This window comes from Chrysemys picta, chromosome 15, assembly GCF_011386835.1.
Source record: "Chrysemys picta bellii isolate R12L10 chromosome 15, ASM1138683v2, whole genome shotgun sequence".
NCBI lineage: Eukaryota > Metazoa > Chordata > Testudines > Emydidae > Chrysemys > Chrysemys picta.
The window spans coordinates 1,380,117-1,402,579 of NC_088805.1; the positions used below are offsets into that span (position 1 = coordinate 1,380,117).

Below are 22,463 nucleotides of genomic sequence, written 5' to 3' on the forward strand. Positions count from 1 at the left end.
GTTTTTCTACATTTTTAAATACATTAATTTCAATTATAACTGAATACAAAGCTCACTTTATATTATTATTTTTTATTACAAATATTTGCACTGTAAAAAAGATTAATAAAAGATAGTGCAATCTACAAGTCAAAGCATGAAAGGGCCTATGAATAGTTAGCATATCTGGCACATAAATACCTTGCAACACTGGCTACAATAATGCCATGCGAATGCCTGTTCTCACTTTCAGGTGACATTGTTAATAACAAGTGAGCAGCATTATTTCCTGTAAATGTAAACAAACTTGTTTGTCTAGTGGTTGGCTGAACAAGTAGGACTGAGTGGATTTGTAGGCTCTAAAGTTTTACCTTGTTTTGTTTTTGAGTGCAGTTATGTGAAAAAAAAAATCTACATTTGTAAGTTGCACTTTCACGATAAAGAGATTGCACCTGAAATTGAGAACAGCATGCTCTTTTCAGCATAGACTCATAGGACTGGAAGGGACCTCAAGAGGTCATCTAGTCCAGTCCCCTGCACTCATGGCATGACTGAGACTTTAAAAAAAATATTACCATAACCAAAATTCACTGTCTAACCAAACAACAATATTTCTTACCAAACAGCTGACTTAGTCCTGTGGGCTCCAGAAATGTGATTAACCAATCCATTATTGTCAGCAGTGGCTGAATTACTATTACACTTACCACTTCGTCCCCATAATCGCCATTGAAACGTAGTGAACTATTCAGGTACTGGCTCTCCAACCGGCTCCTCAACTCCTGCACTTGCTTCTTCAATATCTCCACTTCCTGCTGATGCCCAGTTTCAATCTGACGCAGGCGCTGCTGGATAACATCAGTGTAGATTGGCATCCCATCATCATCCAAGTGGCTCCTGGTGGGTTGGTCTGGGCTGCTAACTGTCTGTTGCCTCCCAGAATGGCCATGCACCCACTTATGGTGCAAGTTCCTCAAGTGAAACTGAGCAGAACTACAACTAGCTGTAGAGACCTGCCAGCTCAGAGAGTCTTTGATCCTATCATCCTCTCCATTCACACAGTGTCCATTTGCTGCAGGGTATTTCTGGGTAATACTAAATCCTGCAGGTTTCTCTGTCACCTTGTTCTCAGTCTCCAGCTCCCCATTACACACAATCTCATCTTTACATTCAGTTAAAGGCAAGGCACAAGGGGAAGGCATTGAGCTGTATGTGTTGCTGCTGTTAGAAGTCCTGTTTACTTTTGTTCCCAGTCTGTGTAGCTCTATCATGTTTTCCCCCTCCGGTCTGTTTTCAGTTGTTTGAGAAAGTTCTTCAGCACTGTTGTCCATCAGACGAGGTCCGTGGCGAGGGCCTTTCTGAATCAGCTCTTGCTTTGCTCCATTCTCTGTCAAGGTTTCGGTAGAACTTTCCATGTTGGATGTTTTTGCCTCATGTTGGATTGTGATGGGCAATGGAGGGCTCTCTGCTTCTATATTAAGTCTACTAACACCTTCCTCCACATTCTTCTGAATGTCACTATTTACAGTACTCTGCAAGGGGACAGTTTGTAGTCCTTTCACCTGAAGTAACTTCTGGATACTGTTACTGAGATCCATAGGCTCCTCCTGTTGTCTTTTAAGCTCAGAAGAACCTTGTGAAACTGGATGTGGATTGGACACTGGATTGTTTATTAAACTATCTGTATCCATCTCAGTCTTTTCATAGAGGCCATCAACATAGCCATCAAGATGTTCAGTTCTGTTCTCCTTACCCAGGATAACCTCCTCCTCATCCTCTTTGCCTGTTGTCTCCAGGGTACCCCTCAAGAGCTCCTCCAGACCAACATCCTCTTTGGTGGCCTCCTGCAAAATGTTCTCCATCTGTCCCTCTGCCACGCCAGCTGCAACTGAAAGCTCTGCTCCAACAAGAGCCCTGCCTTGTTTGCTCAGGCTGTCCCCATCAAATGGATCATCCCCTGGGTTACCAAGGCTGCTCAGCTCCAGAGACCTACGGTGCTCTTGCCACTTTTCATTTAGGCTGGGATCACTACTACGTCGGTTAGTTGTAGGCACGTTGCTGTCGCAGGCTGTTGTCAGATTGTCAAACGATCTTGTCTTTGGTAGCCTACAGAGGTACAAAATCAGAATCAAAAGTTACTTTTTAAAATATTTAATTACACAGGTTATTATTAATGAGCTTCCCCATTTTGAAATCACAACCAGTCACTCACTACCGTGGAGTTCTGCAATGCATTACGGTTTTATCTAACAGTACAGTCTGATCATTTATGGTTCAAAGCTGCTCCAGCACCGTCCCATCTGGCCTTCTCTCTCCATCAAGAAAATCTCTTCAACTAATCTTCAGACGTTCCCAGAATCATCCCTCCACACCAAAGCTCCACTTCCTAACTAGCATGCACCCAGAATCATCTGACTGGAAAAGGCTTCTCTAAAGAGAAGGGAAGCAGTAGTTACATGAATGTAATACAAGGAAAAAAGCAGTGTGCACAACGAATGCAAGGCAGCCCTGAAGGTGCTATATCCCATATTTTCTGGCCTCCACAATACAGAGGCAGTACACCAAAGCAGAATAAATTCTGCAACTGGGGACAGTACCTGGGATGTTATTTGGGGATACTCCGTATACTGAACTGTGTTTTATCTGTTAATTTATTTCAAACCTATTTTCTACTCTAATGTGTTTGTTACACAACAATCCAAGAAGCTGAATACTTTCAAAATTGAAATGACCACACAGGGGTTTTGTTAGTCATTTAAACAGTCCCACACCTCCCTCCCACACCAAGTGCTCCTCTCCCTAAATCCCACAACATTCTCTGTTGATCTTACTTTACAGGATGGGATTTCTGGGCTCTAGGCTCACCTGCCCAGAGACTGATCTTCAGGGCTGGAGCCTGGAACTGGGTAAGGGGCACAGGTGTCATCAGCAGGGGTGGAGGGGGAAGAACATGGTAGGTAAACAGCACTCCAGAGCATTAAATTACGCACATGACACACTGGATACAGCACCTAGAAAGAGAAAATGTGGCATGTTCATGTTTAGGAACATTAACCTGTCTCTCTCCAGGAATTTTGCTACTCTAGTTTTACAGCTCAGGTTCGCAGTCCAGAGGTTCTACTGGATTTGGGGTCTAAGTAGCAACAATGGCATTTTTAATAATTTACTCGTAGCTATCAAGTTGTTATCCTTTCCTTCAGATATGGGGATTTTGGGAGGGGAAGGGTTTAAATAACATAGAAAAATCTTTACTTCCATAAACACGATGACATTTTAACAGTTCTCTACAGGTTCTTATAGCATGCCCATCACCACAATATCTGAATGCCTAACATATTATTCTATCAAATATACATAAAGATGACTGTGCCTCTCTCCCCCAAGTCCCTCGTGAGAGTTTTTTACTATGGGAGAACTAACTGAAAAAGTGAATGTGATGAAATTAGATATGTTTAAAGACTTCCATAACATTTTTTGTTATGCCAGTTTTTTGACAAAATTATCTGGGAATTTAAGATATCTTATGACACAACTCTTATCCCCCCAGGGTAACTTGACAGAGATCTCTTGTTGGTAACCATATCTTGTCAAGCACACAAAATATTTTATTACAAGGAATACAGCATATATCTGACATAGAGATACTCTCTATGGCTGCATTTGGTATGTCCCAGTGGTCTGCTGAAGACAATGTAATGTAAATGCTTCAGAAAGATGGCTCTGGTGGTGTGGGAATGCATGGCATAGCAGAGGTTAGCTAAGGCTATTCAAACATAAAACCTTGCTATGGCACTCAAATGGTAACTATCCACTGGGTAAGTTGAGGCATATCCATAAGAATATACATAAAAACGGCCATACTGGGTGAGACCAAAGGTCCATCTAGCCCAGTATCCTGTCTTCTGACAGTGGCCAATGCCAGGTGCACCACAGGGAATGAATAGAACAGGTAATCATCAAGTGACCTATCCCCTGTTGCCCATTCCCAGCTTCTAGCAAACAGAGGCTAGGGACACCATCCCTGTCCATCCTGGCTAATAGCCATTGATGGACCTATCCTCCATGAATTTACCTAGTTCTTTTTTGAACCCTGTTATAATCTTGTCTTTCACAAGATCCTCTGGCAAGGAGTTTCACAGTTATCTTTAGGCAGTACATTCATGCAACAGGCAAAGTCAAATCATCACCCACAGGAATCACTGGGATGCTTCCTTGAGGTGGATATTTTTGGGACAGTCACTTTCCCCCACTCCCACAGTTGTAATGCAGAATCCCTAAAGGGACTCTCCCACAGGTGGTGGGGAATGAATGATACATACAGTTTCTGATTGGGAGGAGTAAAGCAGGTTTTTGAAGGCTTTGTTTGCTGCCCGCAGCAGAGACCAGACAGAACATGTCCTTTCCTGAGTATGTTTTTCTCCTCTCTCCTTCGCATTGTTGCACAGGAATGTACCAAAGAGGCAAGAGTAGGTGTGCTGCACCAATTTGACCTGTACAGACCAATACAGATAGAGTCATACGGCAGCATATATGGTGTATGTGAAAGATATAACTTTCATGCTTAAGAGGCAATTAATCTACCATTCATGTGAGGCTGTATATGTAACGCTTTTGTGGAGGATGCCATATACATCTATTTAGCATTTTTTGCATGCCTTCTTAGAAAGCTAATGACAAGAACATACCAGCACAATGGGCTCCTCTCCATTATGCACCATCATATTTGAATTATATAAAATGTTAGGAGGAAATAGAACCTAAAGGTTGCATGTTTATTTACATGCTGTGTCTAAAACTTACATACTGAAACCAGGGCCCTGGAGGAAATGGTAGAGAAGGGAATTTTTGACACAGCTGTCACATAACATCAATAAAGTAAAAAAGCACAGAGCTGGCAATAATAGGTTATCAAAGAATCATAGACTATCAGGGTTGGAAGGGACCTCAGGAGATCATCTAGTCCAACCCCTGCTCAAAGCAGGACCAACCCCAACTAAATCATCCCAGCCAGGCCTTTGTCAAGCCTGACCTTAAAAACATCCAAGGAAGGAGATTCCACCACCTCCCTAGGTAACCGAGTGCTTCACCACCCTCCTAGTGAAATTTTTTTCCCTAATATCCAACCTGAACCTCCCCCACTGCAACTTGAGACCATTGCTCCTTGTTCTGTCATCTGGTACCACTGAGAACAGTCTAGATCCATCATCTTTGGAACCCCCTTTCAGGTAGTTGAAAGCAGCTATCAAATCCCACCTCATTCTTCTCTTCTGCAGACTAAACAATCCCAGTTCCCTCAGCCTTTCCTCATAAGTCATGTGCTCCAGCCCCCTCTTTCCAATTTTTCCACATCCTTCTTGTAGTGTGGGGCCCAAAACTGGACACAGTACTCCAGATGAGGCCTCACCAATGCTGAATAGAGGGGAACGATCACGTCCCTCAATTTGCTGGCAATGCCACTACTTATACAGCCCAAAATACTGTTAGCCTTCTTGGCCACAAGGGCACACTGTTGACTCATATCCAGCTTCTCGTCCACTGTGACCCCTAGGTCCTTTTCTGCAGAACTGCTGCCTAGCCACTTGGTCCCTTGTCTATAGCAGTGGATGGGATTCTTGCATCCTAAGTGCAGGACTCTGCATTTGTCCTTGTTGAACCTCATCAGATTTATTTTGGCCCAATCCTCTAATTTGTCTAGGTCCCTCTGTATCCTATCCCTACCCTCCAACGTATCTACCACTCCTCCCAGTTTAGTGTCATCTGCAAACTTGCTGAGAGTGCAGTCCACACCATCTTCTGTCTTGTGGCACAAATGGAGACACAGGAAGCTCATCCAATCTAGATTGTAGCTCACTCCACACTATAGCCTCAATCCAGCAAAGCCCTTAAGAATGTACTTATCTTTAAGCATGTCAATAGTCCAAATGACTTCAACAGAACTACTTGTGTTAAAAGTTAAACACATGCTTAACTGCTTTGCTGGATTAGTATCAGGGGGTAGCCGTGTTAGTCTGTATCTACAAAAACAACAAGGAGTCTGGTGGCACCTTAAAGACTAACAGATTTATTTGGGCATAAGCTTTCGTGAGTAAAAACCTCACTTCTTCGGATGCATAGAGTGAAAGTTACAGACCTGTAACTTTAACTTTCACTCTATGCATCCGAAGAAGTGAGGTTTTTACTCATGAAAGCTTATGCCCAAATAAATCTGTTAGTCTTTAAGGTGCCACCAGACTCCTTGTTGTTTTTGCTGGATTAGGGCCTTCAGCTCTAAAAAGACCAGAAGATGGAATTACGCAGGGGATTGGTGAAACATTATAGAAACTTTCTCCTCTAGATTGCCAGTTCAAATCCATCCATGTAGTTGTGACTAACAATAAGGATGTGACTGGCTTGGTGCCCTTGAGATGGGACTTCAGTAGCCTTAGCCAAACTTCTCAGAGGACAGTTGTCAATATCAGAAAAGCCACACTTTCTAGGCAGAGAAAGAGAATGGAAACTCCTTCTTGCTCTTAGAGACATCTTCTCCAAGTCAGGATGAAATAGCGTAGCGGAGAAGTGCTGGGGAAGTTTGCATTGCCATTACCTGGGCTGTCCCTATTCTGTGGACATTTGAATCCAGGACATGATTTCTTTCTTTATTTAAAGTTTAAAGGAAGTCCTAAAAGGCCCCATCCCTGCTTTCAGAGAGAACTGATCACAGATTCCATGAAGACAAGTGGTTTTGTCTGCCAGACAAGGCTCAACAGTTGTCACATCTGTTTATCAGGCTGCACTGTGACATAAGGTAGATGGGAAAATCGGAAACCCCTCAGGGCTATTCAGTGTGTTAGCTCTGTCTACTGGTTTAGAAGTATTTAATAAAACAGTAATCTCTCAAGCCACAACTCACAAGGAATGCTTCGTTAAACTCGAAAGAGCAAGGGAACTGCCTCTGGAGCTGATGGACGCAGTCCAACCACTGTAAAAATACTGGGCAGCGCTCATTTAGGTCATCCGAATTCTCACCATGGCCACAGCGATCTGCAAACTTGTGGCCAAAATCCAGCCATTCCATCTCCACTAGCACCTGGAAACCCTGAGGGAAAGAAAGTGTAGTTGAAGGTCTCCAGATTTTTTGTCAGTCCAAATGCAACAATTCTCCAGGACACAGTCTGAGATGTCTCATGGGAAGTATTCATGCTTAATATACCTGATTTCTTTTCAGAATTAATCATGTTTTCTTTCAACTTGCTTTTCTTCTATTTAATTCCCTTCACAATTAACCCACCATATCACTCAATAGCATCCATCAGATGCAGCAAGACTGGTGATAACATTAGTACATTTTCAGATGAGGAAACCTGAGTTCAATCATTCATAGCCTTCCCTATTAATCTGCAAAGAAACCCAAACTCAGCCGTCCTCCCATGCATCAATGGATGGTTTACAAACCTCTATGGTCCTGTAATATGGATCTAGCAGCAGTTTGGACAGTGCCACTATCTGTGGGGTTCGGTCCCAGCCATCCGAGCAGTGCACCAAGACTGGTCGCTGGTCTCTGTCTACTGCATGCACTACCAATAGTGCAGATTTCAGAAGCACAGACAAGTGCTGCAGCCATTTGGTACTTTCCAGTGCTGATAACCAACTAAAGAAAAACCAAGGGAGGATAGTTTATGCTCTCTTTAATGACAGGTTTCAGAGTAGCAGCCGTGTTAGTCTGTATCCGCAAAAAGAACAGGAGTACTTGTGGCACCTTAGAGACTAACAAATTTAGTTCAGCATAAGCTTTCGTGGGCTACAGCCCACTTCTTCGGATGATATATGCATCCGAAGAAGTGGGCTGTAGCCCACGAAAGCTTATGCTCTAATAAATTTGTTAGTCTCTAAGGTGCCACAAGTACTCCTGTTCTTTTTGCTCTCTTTAATGTTTCCCAGCTGAGATCTTTGAATTAAAAAAAATTAGAGTGATCATAATTAAACTCCTATTATAGTACTAAATAATGCTTTCCTTGAATCTATTTTTCACTTAAATTATCTTGTTAATGCTCTCACAAGTTTGCAGGAAATACAGACAGTGAATACAGACAGTGAATGTGAAAGGTTCATGGCAGCAAATGAAGAACCAGGAGAAACTGTTAGAGGAAAGAGCGTTGAAATGCTGCAGTGTTCTGGGGAAGATTCACAGTCAGAAGACCCCTCAATTATTGTCACTGGAGGTCAGTTATACCATGGAAATGATGGGCTGGGTCTCCAGGGTGAGGATATTAGGCATGTGGTAAGTTCATGGAGCAACACTAGTGCCTTTCAAAGGAAAGTCAGGCTGCTACACACTTCTGGGGTTAGATAGCATGTTACAATAGCAGTTTTAGAAAATCAGGGGAAAGCTGAAATATTGCAGGATGCACAGATGAGACTAACCAAGCCCACCTGACAGTAATACACTCTAATATTAAAGCAAAGGATCCAATTTTGATCCCAGTCTTATTTGCTATCTCCATTTTAGAATTAATGAGTCAGTAACTTCCTTTTGCTCAAGCTATATGAAGTGAAAAATATAACTGTAGCATGTTTACAAAGAGAAGGCTGTGGAAGAACAAACACCTGCTTAATTCAGTCTAGAAAATATCAGGGGAAGAATGAGAGTTAGACACAAATATATAATTTAAGACTCAAATGCCCACTTACTTTCCTGGGTCTGGCATCTGTGTGCAGAGCAAGCGCAGCGACTGAAAGCTCTTCCGGATAGAATGGATGTTTGCCATCCCCATGAACACCACTTCACAATTTGGATAATACTCTGTAGAAAATTATAAAAACCAAGAGGAGGAATTAAAAACAACATGAATATTAAGTTAAAAAAGCAGCTTTTCTATAAAAACAAACTGCTGCAGTTGTGGACTGATGAAATAGTGGTGTTTAACACAATCCCTGTAGACAAAAATTTGTGCTTGGACTTCAGCTGGTATTCCAGACATTACAACAAATGGTGGAAAAACTGAAAGTACTGGTAACTATTGTGACAATATAAAGAAAATACATGTGCTTGCTTCTCTACTGAATTTATGATGGAGATCTAAGTCACTGTGCAGACTTATGAATCTTCCTTGCTGTCTGCTATTAGGTGAAACAACAGGTTAATGCATTATCTTTTCACCTCTGCAGAACTGGTTTCCAAACTGACTTACACCATAAAAGAACTAGCACACAATTTGGTGTATGTCTGGCAATGTCTATTAAGCAGAGGGCCAGGGCCAGGATAGTAGCGGTGTTCAGGTCCAGAGAGACGTCTATTGGCAAAAGGTTGTTTGTTTTTTTACTGTTCCATTTCATACCACAAGAAGCAGTGCACAGACAGCTCCCCATAGGGGTAGTGGTATTACACTGCTAGAAGTTATACAATGCTCTAAAAAGACTGAGCAATCTGAAAATGACTGTCAATTCATGATTGTCCTTAAACCTTAAAATTAAAGATGATTTATTTCTCCTTACCTCTTGGAAAGACCAAAGAGGTTATTTACTTCACCCCATCTACTCTGTGGAAGTGACAAGTGTCACTCAGATGAGAGGTTTCAGAGTAGCAGCCGTGTTAGTCTGTATCCGCAAAAAGAAGAACAGGAGTACTTGTGGCACCTTAGAGACTAACAAATTTGTTAGTCTCTAAGGTGCCACAAGTACTCCTGTTCTTCTTTTTACTCAGATGAGAAATACTCAAGGCTGCAGTAGACAGAGAATGGAAGGGACTATTTCTGCAAGTCCTAAGAAGCTTTCCTCTGGACAAACCTGTAGTCTATACTCAAACTATTCACCCTAGATGGGTTGGCAGAATCAGTGCAGATACTCATAGGAAGTGCTCAGGCTCAGCATGTTTCAGGATCATGCCCTTTAGATGACCATCCCTAAGTTTATCTTACTTCTGTACTATGCATCTGACCAGTTGATTGGCAGATTAAATAAACTGCCTTATATGAAATACACTCTATGTCCTGAGGGAATGGACTTTAAATAATATCAGGCTGCAGTTCTATCACGTTTGGCCTACTAGTATGGTCTTCTTCCTGGACCACAGGCACATCTGACACACACACAGAGGACTTTAACAGATGCCTCCAACTTTGTGCTTGCATCTGTAGACCACATAAATTAGATCCCAGAGCTCCTGGAGATCTACCCTTTAGCTCACACAGCCTGGATGATTTGGTGCAATTTGCAAGCCAGTAAATATTGCGTGCAACTCTTTGACTTTATACTCTTTTATTCTGCTACAAACTGAGGAGAGAGATCCACAAAATTCAACAGGGTTAATTGCTGATCCGAACGTAAATAGTATTGTACGCATATCCCAGATCTTTCAGGCTAAACTTTAGAACCAGATGGTGCCATTTAGCCAGTGATCTACATTGGGAATGGTGTGGAGCAGTACTGCCCCATGAGGAGCTCCAGGAGGCACCATCTTCCGCTCCCCACCAAATGCCCTGATGTGGAGGAGAGTGCACAGGATGAACCATTTCCTGTAATGTGCCCTCCCTGCACCCTGCCATGCCTTGCTAGCTCCAAAGGCAGTGCGGAGGGCCCCTCTTCTTCAGGGACCTCTTTAGGAAGGATTGCATCCTATGAGTGCATGGAGCGCACAATCCCTAGCCCTTGCGTAGAGCGAGGAAGAAGGCATCTTTCCTCTACCACCTCTAATCACCATGCTAAAGCCAGGGATAATGTGGCCCTTTCTGAGCCATGAAGACAATATCCAAATTATTTTTTTAAAGTCATCAATATTTGAAGATGAAGCATATGGTCTGTGAAAGGCCAACAAACTGCTCCTTACAAAGGCTGTTACACTTAATGGTTGTATTCTGACTTCATCTCCAGAGTGTACTGTTGGATTGACTGTATTTTATTAAAAATGTGACCAAGATGTGGGTATCAAATTTAATGAAGCTAACATAGCTGTCTGGAAATTCCCTACAAACTGTTCAAGCATCCTCATCTTGAAACTCAAGGTAAGTTGCTGTACTGCATTGTGCTTTCCATTTAGACATTTCATTCCATTAATCATGAGTTCCTTTATACTTTTTGGAAGCTACATGGACATTTAAACTTCCTCTCTCACCACCAGCAGCTATGCCCCAAAGTGCAGCTATTCTGGTCAAAGATCTCAGAGGGCCACCTTAGATATTACTGAAATAGCTTTGCCTTTCCTACCTGTAATTTTCCTGTCTGGTATTCTCCCATATTCTCCAATGATGGAATTTAACCAGGATGTATTCCCATCTGCTAATGGTCATCAAAAAGCTTCCTGCTCATACTACCCACAATTCACAAATGGTGACAAAGAACATGGAACGTAATAATCCTTGGTAAACTTCACAAATGCAGGATAAATAAGTATTTTAATTACATTTATATATGGGAGCTGTTCCAGAAATACTAAGAGTGCTGTGTCTCTGCAAAGAAGTTTCCCCATGTATAACAATCCTGCAACACTATTACCCACTATGGTTTATTGAGTTTTGTTTTGGGTTTTCTCTTGTATTTTTATAGTTAGTCTATACATTAATCTTTAGTGTGTTTTTATATTGCATGTAAGTTTAAATATATGATTCAGTGAAGAAAGACTATTCAACATACTGTACATAGTTCAGTGTTAATTGTATATTGTTACTGATTTAGTCTTACACTTTGAAGCACAGCATCAACTGGCAACTAACTCTGTCCCTTTCAAGTAAGTACAGGCTGACTACATTGAGTTTTCATGATCACTGATAGCTATATTGATACAAACTTTCATGCAATGCATTACACCAGTGTAAAAAGTTTTGGCTTGCAGCCATGTGACTCTAAAGGCTTGCAACACTGTTGTAACTACACTTCATGGTGCAAAACCCCTTGCTGTAGACGAGCCCCATGTCCCTTTAAATGTGTATCTGTCCTTTTGACTACCTTCATATAATCATAGAATCATAGAATATCAGGGTTGGAAGGGACCTCAGGAGGTCATCTAGTCCAACCCCCTGCTCAAAGCATGATCAATCCCCAACTAAATCATCCCAGCCAGAGCTTTGTCAAGCTGATCTATAAACTGATATGAAAGTGATATAAACACTACTTACCTGGGCACTCACAGCCGCCACCTTTGGCTCTGTTAGCCACAGCAGCTGCATAAGAACGTGCATCCAAGATCAAAAGCTTCTGAGGCTGGATGGCCAAACTTTCTGCTCCTGAAGCATTAGAAATTGAGGAATCTGTGGAAAGAAAAAGGATAACCAAAGAGTAATTAAACAAATACTTTTAACACTATCTGCAACAACGTCATACAGGAACCACACTGTGCATGCACTGTGCACAGAGGAATCCTACACACTCTATAAACACACAGTCACTCCCACATATCTTATACTATACACAGGAGATCACACTCACATACAAAGCTCTAGCCATTTCAGAAATGGATGGGCTGATGAACTCACCAAATTCCACATCAGAGAGGTCCCCTCCATTGGAGAAGTCTCTGGAACAGTTTCCATTCATTAATTTGCTGCTTTTGGACCTAGCGTCTGAGGCACATGCTTTGGCCACTGACTGGACAAGGTGTTCATCATCTGCATTTCTCCAGCCCCACCAGCTGACCTCGGGCTGTCCACAACGGGAAATTACTGCCCCATTACACTGGTGCCTACACAGGAAAGAGTAAGAACAGCTAACTATACCCATCACATTAGTGCCCTAAATAAAAGACTCAGTAGAAACTAAACCACATAGAACATTAGAAATTAACTAGCTCACTGCAGAGTTTTACATCATATCAGTGTTTTAGAGGCACATATACCCTACAGATTTATATAGAATCCAAGGATACTCCACAGGAACGTGTTCCACACTTGTAAGATAGTTGAGTCAATTGCTGTAATATGAAAGGATTAAATATGACAGTCAAACATAAGTCACTCTTGGTGCCCAGGGATATGACTACACTGCAGTTAGACACCCGCAGCTAGCCTGTGCCAGCTGACTCGGACTCACAGAGCTCTGACTACACGACTGTTTAACTGCAGTGTAGATGTTCGGGCTCAGGCTTCAGCCCGAGCACGGAGACCATCCCAAGCCCAGATGTCTACACTGCAATTAAACAGCTCTGCAGCCCGAGCCCCATGAATCTGAGTCAGCTGGTGCAGGCCAGCTGCAGGTTTTTAATTGCAGTGTAGACATACCCCAGATCTCAGAAGGGGGGTGAACCTGTAGACCTTGGTGTGCCTGCTGTATGATTATGCCTAAGCATAACTTGAAGACTTATTTCTGTGCATGGACAGTGTCCTCTTGTGAGCCCTCACTGTGCCCTGGGTGTTCTTGTAAAGACATACAGATTCTGCATTGGTTCTGTACTGCAAGTATTATTGCACTGGCAACAGGAAAATAGCTCATTTCCCACCTTTTCACAAGGGATGTTAAATATCTATAGCTTGGCTTTTTCTGAGGCTTGTTATATGCGCCTTGTTTGAAAATATTGACTAAGGGTATGTCTACATTGCATTAAAACACCTGTGGCTGACCCAGGTGAGCTGACACTGGCCAGCTGCAGGTGTTTTATTGCAGTATAGACATACCCTCCACATTCCTGTCAGTGAAGAGAAATGCTTCTGAGTAATTATAAGAGAAACTAGATTGGAGACTATAAAAGCACAAGGGGAATTTTCCGTATTATATTCTTCCCTGCCCTGTCTCTCCCAGGACTACTCCCCTTTCTCAAGATTCCTTTATGACAAATACTACCATTTCTCTAACAGACAGCAGGTGGATGGGGTTCCCTTTGTAGCCTCTCAACACTGATCACAATATGACAAGAGTTGTTTAAAAAGTAACACAGACATTTCCTGAATCTGGGGGCTTCTCGTACCAGGCTGGTGATGGTGCTGCAGAGACAAGATTTCCCTGTATTCAGTGTTGTGCTGCAACTAAACTTTTCACGTGCTTCATGAGGACAGATCAGTCACAAGAAAACAAGTGTCATTATGGAAAATTAAGAGCCTGAGTCTGTACACCTGTACTCATGTGATTAGTCCTTACTCACTCAAGCAGTTCCATTGACCTAAGTGGATGTATGTGCATGAGTAAGGACTCCTTGTGTGAGTAAGGGTTAGCAGGATCCTAGAACTGGATGTGTGCAAGATTTAGTTTGTAAGTAACAAAGCACCTCAGCAGTAAAATTTGCTACAGATGTCAACCAGCAAACTTTAAAGAATAAAATACTCTTTGTTACTGGGATATTTCTACTGCCTCTAAAATGCAAGTGATATAAACTATAAAAGCTCTGTGTATGCATAATGGTGCAGAGGACTAGAAAGTCAGGGAGAGAGGTGACACTATCAATATAGTATGTCATGTGACAGTGAGATCACCGAAGAAAGGAGTGATTGAAAGTGGCTGTTTATCTGGTGCTTATTGGGCAATGACAAACTCACAGTAAAATTAGTTTTGTTTATTTACAACAAAATTTCTCCAAGTCTATATAATCTTTGTAAATATGAACAACAGTTTACTTTAAAGTCTCAACTAATTTTCAATTTTATTACAAATAAAGCGAAGATTTTGATATAAAGGGAAGGCATCTGACCACCACAAACATGTTGTTTTTAAACAAGCTTCTGGAGAACCACTTCCACTGCCTGTATAAACAAAAAATTCAAAAGTGTTTTGTTTTTTTAAATATAATGACATTTGCCTTTTTGTTATTTTCTAAGTGCTGGTGCATCCTACTGCTGCCAATGGGATACATACTCTCACTTCCATCCATCAAAGGGTTTACATCTGGCTAGATAGTCTCTACAAAACTCTCCTTGAATTTCACTAATATTTTGCATTCAAAGGATCTCTATGCATGTTAACAAAGGAGGTTTAAGTATCATTATTACCATTTTGCAGATGGTGAACCCAAAGTAGAATTCAAGAACAGGACTCATGTCTTCTGACCACCAGTTTAGTATTGTATCCACTGGATCACACTACTACTTATTTACATAGAGTTTATTTCTGTTTCATTTCAGGCAAATTGCAGATACACATTCCTTAAACAAGGTTCCCCTAAAGCAAGGCCACATATGCCAAGGAGCACTGTCAGAGCTAGAATCCACGTTTGAAAAGCATGCATGCATCAACTCTAGTTTCATCTTCTTAAGGCACATTAAAGGAAGGTATTTTACCAATTTTCTTGCCAGAAACAAGCTTCACTTGGACCAACAGGTTTTTAATCCCCTCTAAATAGCAAATTGCATGAAACAGTAGGCCTATAAATGTTTTGAATCATTAGGCCAAATCTAAAGTAAACCTGCAGATCTATAATACCCTTTATCAGCAAGAAGCCCTACCTGAACTTGCAGGTCTGTAACCATTGCCTAGACCAACATTTCTCAAATGCACCCACCACAACCTCCCGGGCGGTGATGGGGGCAGGGAAGCAAAGCATCGGCCCCTCCCCCTCCCTCTTTGTTGCTCCTGGATGCGTAGCCCTGCACTGCCTCTGGAGAGAGTTGGGGCACAACACTGGAGGAGCAAGGTGAGTTCTTGACACACCTTGGAGGAAGCGGGGGTTGGGCGGCAGGCTCCAGTAGTGGGAATTCAGGAACCTGGCTCCGGCCCCAGGCTCGGACCGTGGGGCAGCGGGTACTGACACCCCCCTCCCCTGGCTCTGGCCACATGGCCCCGGCCTCCAGCTGCGGGGCTTCAGCCTCCAGCCCCTGGTTCCAGCTGCGTGGCATCAGGTGCTGGCTCCCGGCTCCAGTCCCAAGCTCCGGTCGCGCAGTGGCAGGCGCTGGCCACAGGCATTGACCCCCAGCCCAGCCGCACGGCAGCAGGCTCCAACCAAGCACGGGACTTTGGGCACTAACCCCTGGCTCTGGTTGCAGGGCAGCAGGTACTGACCCCCAGCCGCAGAGCTTCAGTCGGCTTCTGGCCCCCAGTTCTGGCCATGCCGTGGCAGGTGCTGGCCCCAGTTTCCAGCCACGTGGGCCTAGTGCTGATCCCCTGCCCCAGCTGCACAGCAGTAGGCGTCAACCCACAGCTCTGTCCCCAGGCTCCTGCCACATGGTGCCGACCCCTGGCCCTGGCCGCGCAGCAGCAGGTGCTGTTTCCAGCCACATAGCAGCAGGCACTGACTCCTGGCTCCAGCACCCGGCTCCGGGCTCTGGCCGTGTGGCGGCAGGCACTAGCCCTGGGTGCTGACCCATAGCTTCAGCTGCCTGGCAGCAGGCTCTGATCCCTGGGTTCAGCCATGCAATTCCTGTCCCTAGCTCCGGGTTCTGGCTGTGGGCACTGAGCCTTGGCCCTGGCTGCATGGCCGCAGACACCAGGCCCTGGCTATGGCCACGCAACAGTGGGGCTCATCATCCACCCTCATTGCCCCTGGCCCCCGCTGCCTCCCATGCCCTTGTATCCATCTCCCCCTCCCAGGACCCTGCTGCTTTCCTGGCCTCGCATTCACCCCTTCCCCCTCCATTACCCTGGGCTCCTGCTGCCGCCCCAGCCCTGCATCCATTCCCCCCCATTGCCCTGGGGCCCCCCTGTTCCGCACCCATTGCCTCTGGCCCCTGCAGCCTAACCGCTTCGGCCCCCACCATCCAGGTCTTAATGGGTCCTGGGGCTTGCTGAGAAAAGTGATATTAACAAACATGCAAGTATCACTTTTCACAGCAGACTTACTAGCTATCTGTGAAAAGTGATCCTTCTATGTTCGTTAATATCACTTATCACTTTCCATAGCCTCCCAGGTAGCTAGTAAATATGCTGTGATATTAACAAATATACAAATATCATTTTTCACAGCAAGCCCCAGGACCCACTAAGCCCTGGCCGGGGGGGCCGAAGGGGGAGGCAGCATTATTTTCGTTATTGAGTCTGCCAAAGAACCCTACAAATATACATTACAATGATTTGGATGTGAATCTGTGCATATTTAATTGTTTTTTTTTTCTAAAACTAATTAAGTGTTTTAGGAAAAAATTGTCAGTGCGGCCACCAGTGAGAGTTGGAGGCTGCACTCTGAGGCCACCAAAAAATTTGTTGTGAGAACTCCTGGCCTAGACCTCAACTTTCTTAGGGTATGTCCACTCTGCAATTAAATATCTGCAGCTGGGCTGTGCCAGATGACTCAGGCTCATGGGGCTTCTATTCCGGGCTGTTTAATTGCGGTGTAGACACTCAGGGCGGCTCAGGCTGGAGCCCAGGTTCTAGGGCACTGCGAGGTGGGAGGGTCCCAGAGCTCACTGCAGCCTGAGTGTCTACACTATAATCAGTAGAGGGATAGCTCAGTGGTTTGAGCATTGGCCTGCTAAACCCAGGGTTGTGAGCTCAATCCTTGAGGGGGCCATTTAGGGATCTGGGGAAAAATCAGTATTTGGTCCTGCTAGTGAAGGCAGGGGGCTGGACTTGATGACCTTTCAAGGTCCCTTCCAGTTCTAGGAGATAGGATATCTCCATTAATTTATTTTTTATTAGGGGGCTGGAGCACATGACTTATGAGGAGAGGCTGAATGCGTTACCTAGGGAGGTGGTGGAGTCTCCTTCCTTGGAGGTTTTTAAGGCCCGGCTTGACAAAGCCCTGGCTGGGATGATTTAGTTGGGAATTGGTCCTGCTTTGAGCAGGGGGTTGGACTAGATGAACTCCTGAGGTCCCTTCCAACCCTGATATTCTATGATTCTATGATTCAAACAGCCCCTTAGCCCGAGCCCTGTGAGCCCGAGTCAGCTGTCCTGGGCCGGCCGTGGATGTCTAACTACAGTGAACACATACCCTGAGACATGTTCAGGCAGATGAAATGAACTTGTTTAAAATGTGTTCCCAGGGTTATTAAATTTGTGTCAACTAGTTGTTACAGGTAACAAACACTGTAGTGTCCCTACTAGACCAAACCAGGAGCTGGCACAGGTTGCTTCATGCTAAATGTTTAGAAACTCTGACAACCTGTTTAGGCTTCACATTTGCCATATCCTAAGATTGTAATATATTCTGGGAGAAGTGGAGGCACACTGCACTTTAAAATTGTATCTTGATAGCTCTTTCTGTAATTATTTCAAATAACATTCATATATTGAAAGGAAAAAACAGCAACCATTACTAGAAACAAAGCAGAGACCATTGGAATGGAGCTAGATTTACAACAGGTACCGCCCACATGCAGGGAGAAAACATGTTTCCATTATAATCAGGAATCCTAGTTTTATGTGATAAAAACCACCCCAAATTCTCTGATAAAAAACCATAAAAATCCATGTTTTTCTGTGATTAAAATAAAATGCTGAACTTTAAGTTTCCCTAGCCACAATATATATAGGCATCTGTTGAACATGTGGTTTTACTGATATACAGTAACTCCTCGCTTAACGTCGTAGTTATGTTCCTGAAAAATGTGAAACGATGTTAATCGAATCCAATTTCCCCATAAGAATTAATGTAAATAGGGGGGGTTAGATTCCAGGGAATTTTTTTTCGACAGACAAAAGACTATACTGTGAAACTTAGTTGAGGTGGTGAAGTCAGAGGGTGGGATATTTCCCAGGGAATATCTTACTGCTAAATGATGAACTAGCACTCGACTGAGCCCTCAAGGGTTAACACAGTGTTGTTAACGTACCCTCACACTCTACAAGGTAGCACGAATGGAGGGAGGAGACACAGCATGGCAGAGAGAGACTGTGTGTGTGTGTGTGTGGTGCGCATTGCCCTTTTAAGTATGCTGACCCCACTCTAACTACATTGCCTTTTTAGGTAGATCAGCAAGTTGAGACAGCAGTTGCTGCCAAAGCGTGTCCCTCCCCACCCCGCTTTGTGGAGGTGGGGTACAGGAGCAGGGGAACGGGGACACCCTGACATTAGCATCCTTCTTTCACCCCTCTCTGCACAGCAAGCAGGAGGCTCCTGGGAGCAGCTCCAGGGCAGAGAGCAGGAGCAGCACAGGGCAGTGGGGGGAGGGACAGCTGAACTGCCCGGCAGTTCATAGCCTGCTGGGCGGCTGCCACACAGGGAACTTAGGGGAGCTGATAGGGGGGCTGCCGGCCCACCCTGGTTCGAAGCCCCCAGCAGCTAGTTTAGGGCTACCATATGTCCGGATTTCCCCAGACATGTCTGGCTTTTCGGTCTATAAATAGCCGTCCGGGGGGGATTTTAAAAATCTAAAAATGTCCGGGATTTCCCCCCGGTCGGCTATTTATAGACAGAAAAGCGGCGGCCAAGCGCCACTGGGCACCCAAAGCCCCTTCCCGGCTCCTCCCATCCCCTGCAGCCTTACCACGCTGTCCAGCCCCGCAGCTGTCTTCCCTCTCCTCCACTCCCCTGAACGCTCCGCCCACCTGCTCCTCCCCCTCCCCTGCTTCCCGCCAATCAGAGCTTCGCGGGAAGTCTGAAAAGAAGCAGGGGCAAGCGGGAGGCAGCAGCAGGTAAGCTGGGGCGGGAGGGGGGGGGAGCGTGAAGAGGAGATCTCCGGGGAGGCGCGGCCCTGGCCGCACGGCTCCCTCCGGCCCGGGCCGAGCGGCGACCGGCGGCCCCAGCCCGGCTCGGGCCCCAGGGCGGCGGCCCCGGCACCAGCCAAGCACCCCGGCACGGCCTGGCTCGGGCCCCAGCAGCACCAGCCCAGCACCGGCCGAGCACCCCAGGCACCAGCCCGGCTTGGGCCCCAGCAGTGAAACTGGCCCGGCTCGGGCCCCAGCCCCGGCCGAGCGCGCCAGCCCAGCCCCGGCCAAGCACCTCCAGTCCGGCTCCAAGCCCCGCAACCCCGGCCGGAGCTCCGGCCAGAGCACAGCCCGATTCCTGGGCTTTTTAAAGCCGGCCCTGGTCAGGGGACAGGGAGGGGGGGTTGGATGGGTCGGGAGTTTTGGGGGGGCTGTCGGGGGGTAGGGACAGTCAGGGATAGGGAGCGGGGGGGGTTGATGGGTCTGGGGTTCTGGGGGGGCTGTCAGGGGGGCAGGGGTGTGGAGAGGGGTTGGGACAGTCAGGGACAGGGAGCAGGGGGGGTTAGATGGGTCTGGGGTTCTGGGGGGGCTGTCAGGGGGGCAGGGGTGTGAAGAGGGGTTGAGGCAGGCAGGTAGCAGAGGGGATTGGATGGTCGGGACTTCTGGGGGTCCTGTCAGGGGGCGGGGAGCAGTTGGATAGGGCATGGGAGTCCCCGGGGGTCTGTCTGGGGGCGGGGGGGTGAATATGGGGTGTGGGTGTGGATAAGGGTCGGGGCAGTCAGGGGACAGGTAGGGTCGTAGGGGGGCAGTGAGGGTGGGTGGTTCTCAGGAGGGGGCAGTCAGGGGACAAGCACGGCAGCTTAGATGGGGGTGGAGTCCTAGGGGGCAGTTAGTGGCATAGGTCCCAGGAGGGGGCAGTCAGGGGACAAGGAACGGGGGGGGGGTTTCTGAGGGGGGCAATCAGGGGGTGGGAAGTGGGAGGGAGTGGATGGGGTGGGGCAGGGGTGGGTCTAGAGTGGGGCTCCTCCCCCCGCAGTGTCCTCTTTTTTGCTTGTGGAAATATGGTAACCCTAAGCTAGTTCCAATGGGCTGCTCTTTCTGCAAGCAGTGAACAAAGCAGGAGGCTGCCAAACAACGTTAGAAGGGACCATTGTGCAACTTTAAATTAGCATGTTCTCTAATTGATCGGCGATGTAACAACTAAACATTAACTGGGATGACGTTAAGTGAGGAGTTACTGTATTTAAAAGTAAGTTTGAAGCCTACCAGTGACATCAGAGCTCCAGTATGAAACTGGAGAAGAGCCCGTTGAGAGTCTTTGGGTTAAGTTTAGAGGCGAGAGTTTAGAGTTAAGTTTAGAAATGTCGTGGTGTGCATCTGCTATAGATCACCAGACAGGGAGGATGAGGTAGACGAGGCTTTCTTCAGACAACTAACAGAAGTTTCCAGATCACAGACCCTGGTTCTCATGGGGGATTTCAAACACCCTGACATCTGCTGGGAGAGCAATACAGCAATGCACAGACAATCCAGGAAGTTTTTGAGTGTGTTGGGGACAACTTCCTGGTGCAAGTACTGGAGGAATCAACTAGGAGCCGTGCTCCTCCTGACCTGCTGCTCACAAACAGGGAAGAATTGGTGGGGGAAGTAGAAGTGGGTGGCAACCTGGGCAGAAGTGACCATGAGATGGTCAAGTTCAGGATCCTGACACAAGGAAGAAAGGAGAGCAGCAGAATACGGACCCTAGACTCAGGGCCAGCTCCAGGCACCAGTCGAGCAAGCTCGTGCTTGGGGCAGCAGATTCTACGGGGCGGCATTCTGCCCAATCCTAGGGTGGCACGGCCGTTTTTTTTTTTTTTTTTTTTTTGTTCACTGATCCAGCAGTCCTGTAGGGTGCGGCTGCGCGGAGGAGGGGAGTACCCTGCTGGGAGTGGGCTGCGCGCTCTGTCTGCCCCAGACGGTACCAGGTCTGCAGCAAGCCCGGCAGGGCAGCCTGCATCCTTCCCTCCCCGCCGACCGGAGTGGCGTGGAGCCCTCCCGGCAGGCAGCACGGTGGTCGGGGCCGCATGGCGAGCACCCCGCTGAAGCCCTGGCCACCCCCCTTCTCTCTCTCCCCCCGTTCCCGCCCCTCCCCCCCCCCCCCCCCCCCCGCTAGCCGGGGCATGTCTGCAGTGCAGGGAGTCCCCCTGCACCCTGGCTTCGGCCGCCCTGCAGGTTTTTTTTTTTTTTGCTTGGGGCAGCAAAAAAGCCAGAGCCGGCCCTGCCTGGACTTCAAAACAGCAGACTTGGACTCCCGCAGGGAACTGATGGGCAGGATCCCCTGGGAGGCTAATATGAGGGAGAAAGGAGTCCAGGAGAGCTGGCTGTATTTTAAGGAAGCCTTATTGAGGCGCAGGAACAATCCATCCTGGTGTGCAGAAAGAATAGCAAATATGGCAGGTGAACAGCTTGGCTTAACAGAGAAATCTTCGGTAAGCTTAAACACAAAAGGAAGCTTACAAGAAGTGGAAACTTGGGACAGATGACTAGGGAGGAGTATAAAAATATTGCTCCAGCATGCAGGGGTGTAATCAGGAAGCACAACTGGAGTTGCAGCTAGCAAGGGATGTGAAGGGTAACAAGAAGGTTTCTACAGGTGTGTTAGCAACAAGAAGGTGGTCAGGGAAAGTATGGGACTCTTACTGAATGAAGGAGGCAGCCTAGTGACAGATGATGTGGAAAAAGCTGAAGTACTCAATGCTTTTTTTGCCTCAGTCTTCACAGACAAGGTCAGCTCACAGACTGCTGCATGGGGCAGCACAGTATGGGGAGGAGGTGAGCAGCCCTCAGTGGTGAAGAACAAGTTAAGGACTATTTAGAAAAGCTGGACATGCACAAGTCCATGGGGCCGGATGCACTGCATCCGAGGGTGCTGAGGGAGTTGGCTGATGTGATTGCAGAGCTACTGGCCATTATCTTTGAAAACTCGTGGCAATCGGGGGAAGCCCCGGATGACTGGCAAAAGGCAAATATAGTGCCCATCTTTAAATAAGGGAAGGAGGAGAATCCGGGGAACTACAGGCCAGTCAGCCCCA

The 22,463-nt window shown here is 46.2% G+C and overlaps 1 protein-coding gene across 30 annotated transcripts in view; it reads right to left on the reverse strand.

The window, feature by feature from the left end:
• The window catches only part of MTMR3 (myotubularin related protein 3), a 203,298-nt gene that overhangs the window by 14,547 nt on the left and 166,288 nt on the right, over positions 1–22,463 (reverse strand). For all 30 annotated transcript variants that reach the window (XR_010592866.1, XM_065568426.1, XM_005278810.4 and 27 more), the window contains 8 exons: positions 12,423–12,628; positions 12,066–12,197; positions 8,647–8,758; positions 7,411–7,606; positions 6,869–7,054; positions 4,299–4,469; positions 2,845–2,990; positions 687–2,085 (listed from right to left, as the gene is read on the reverse strand). Coding sequence is in view for 29 of the 30 variants with exons in the window: in XM_065568426.1 (XP_065424498.1) it covers positions 687–2,085; positions 2,845–2,990; positions 4,299–4,469; positions 6,869–7,054; positions 7,411–7,606; positions 8,647–8,758; positions 12,066–12,197; positions 12,423–12,628 (2,548 nt within the window). In the remaining variant the exon portion in view is untranslated. The remainder of the gene's footprint in view (positions 1–686; positions 2,086–2,844; positions 2,991–4,298; positions 4,470–6,868; positions 7,055–7,410; positions 7,607–8,646; positions 8,759–12,065; positions 12,198–12,422; positions 12,629–22,463) is intronic.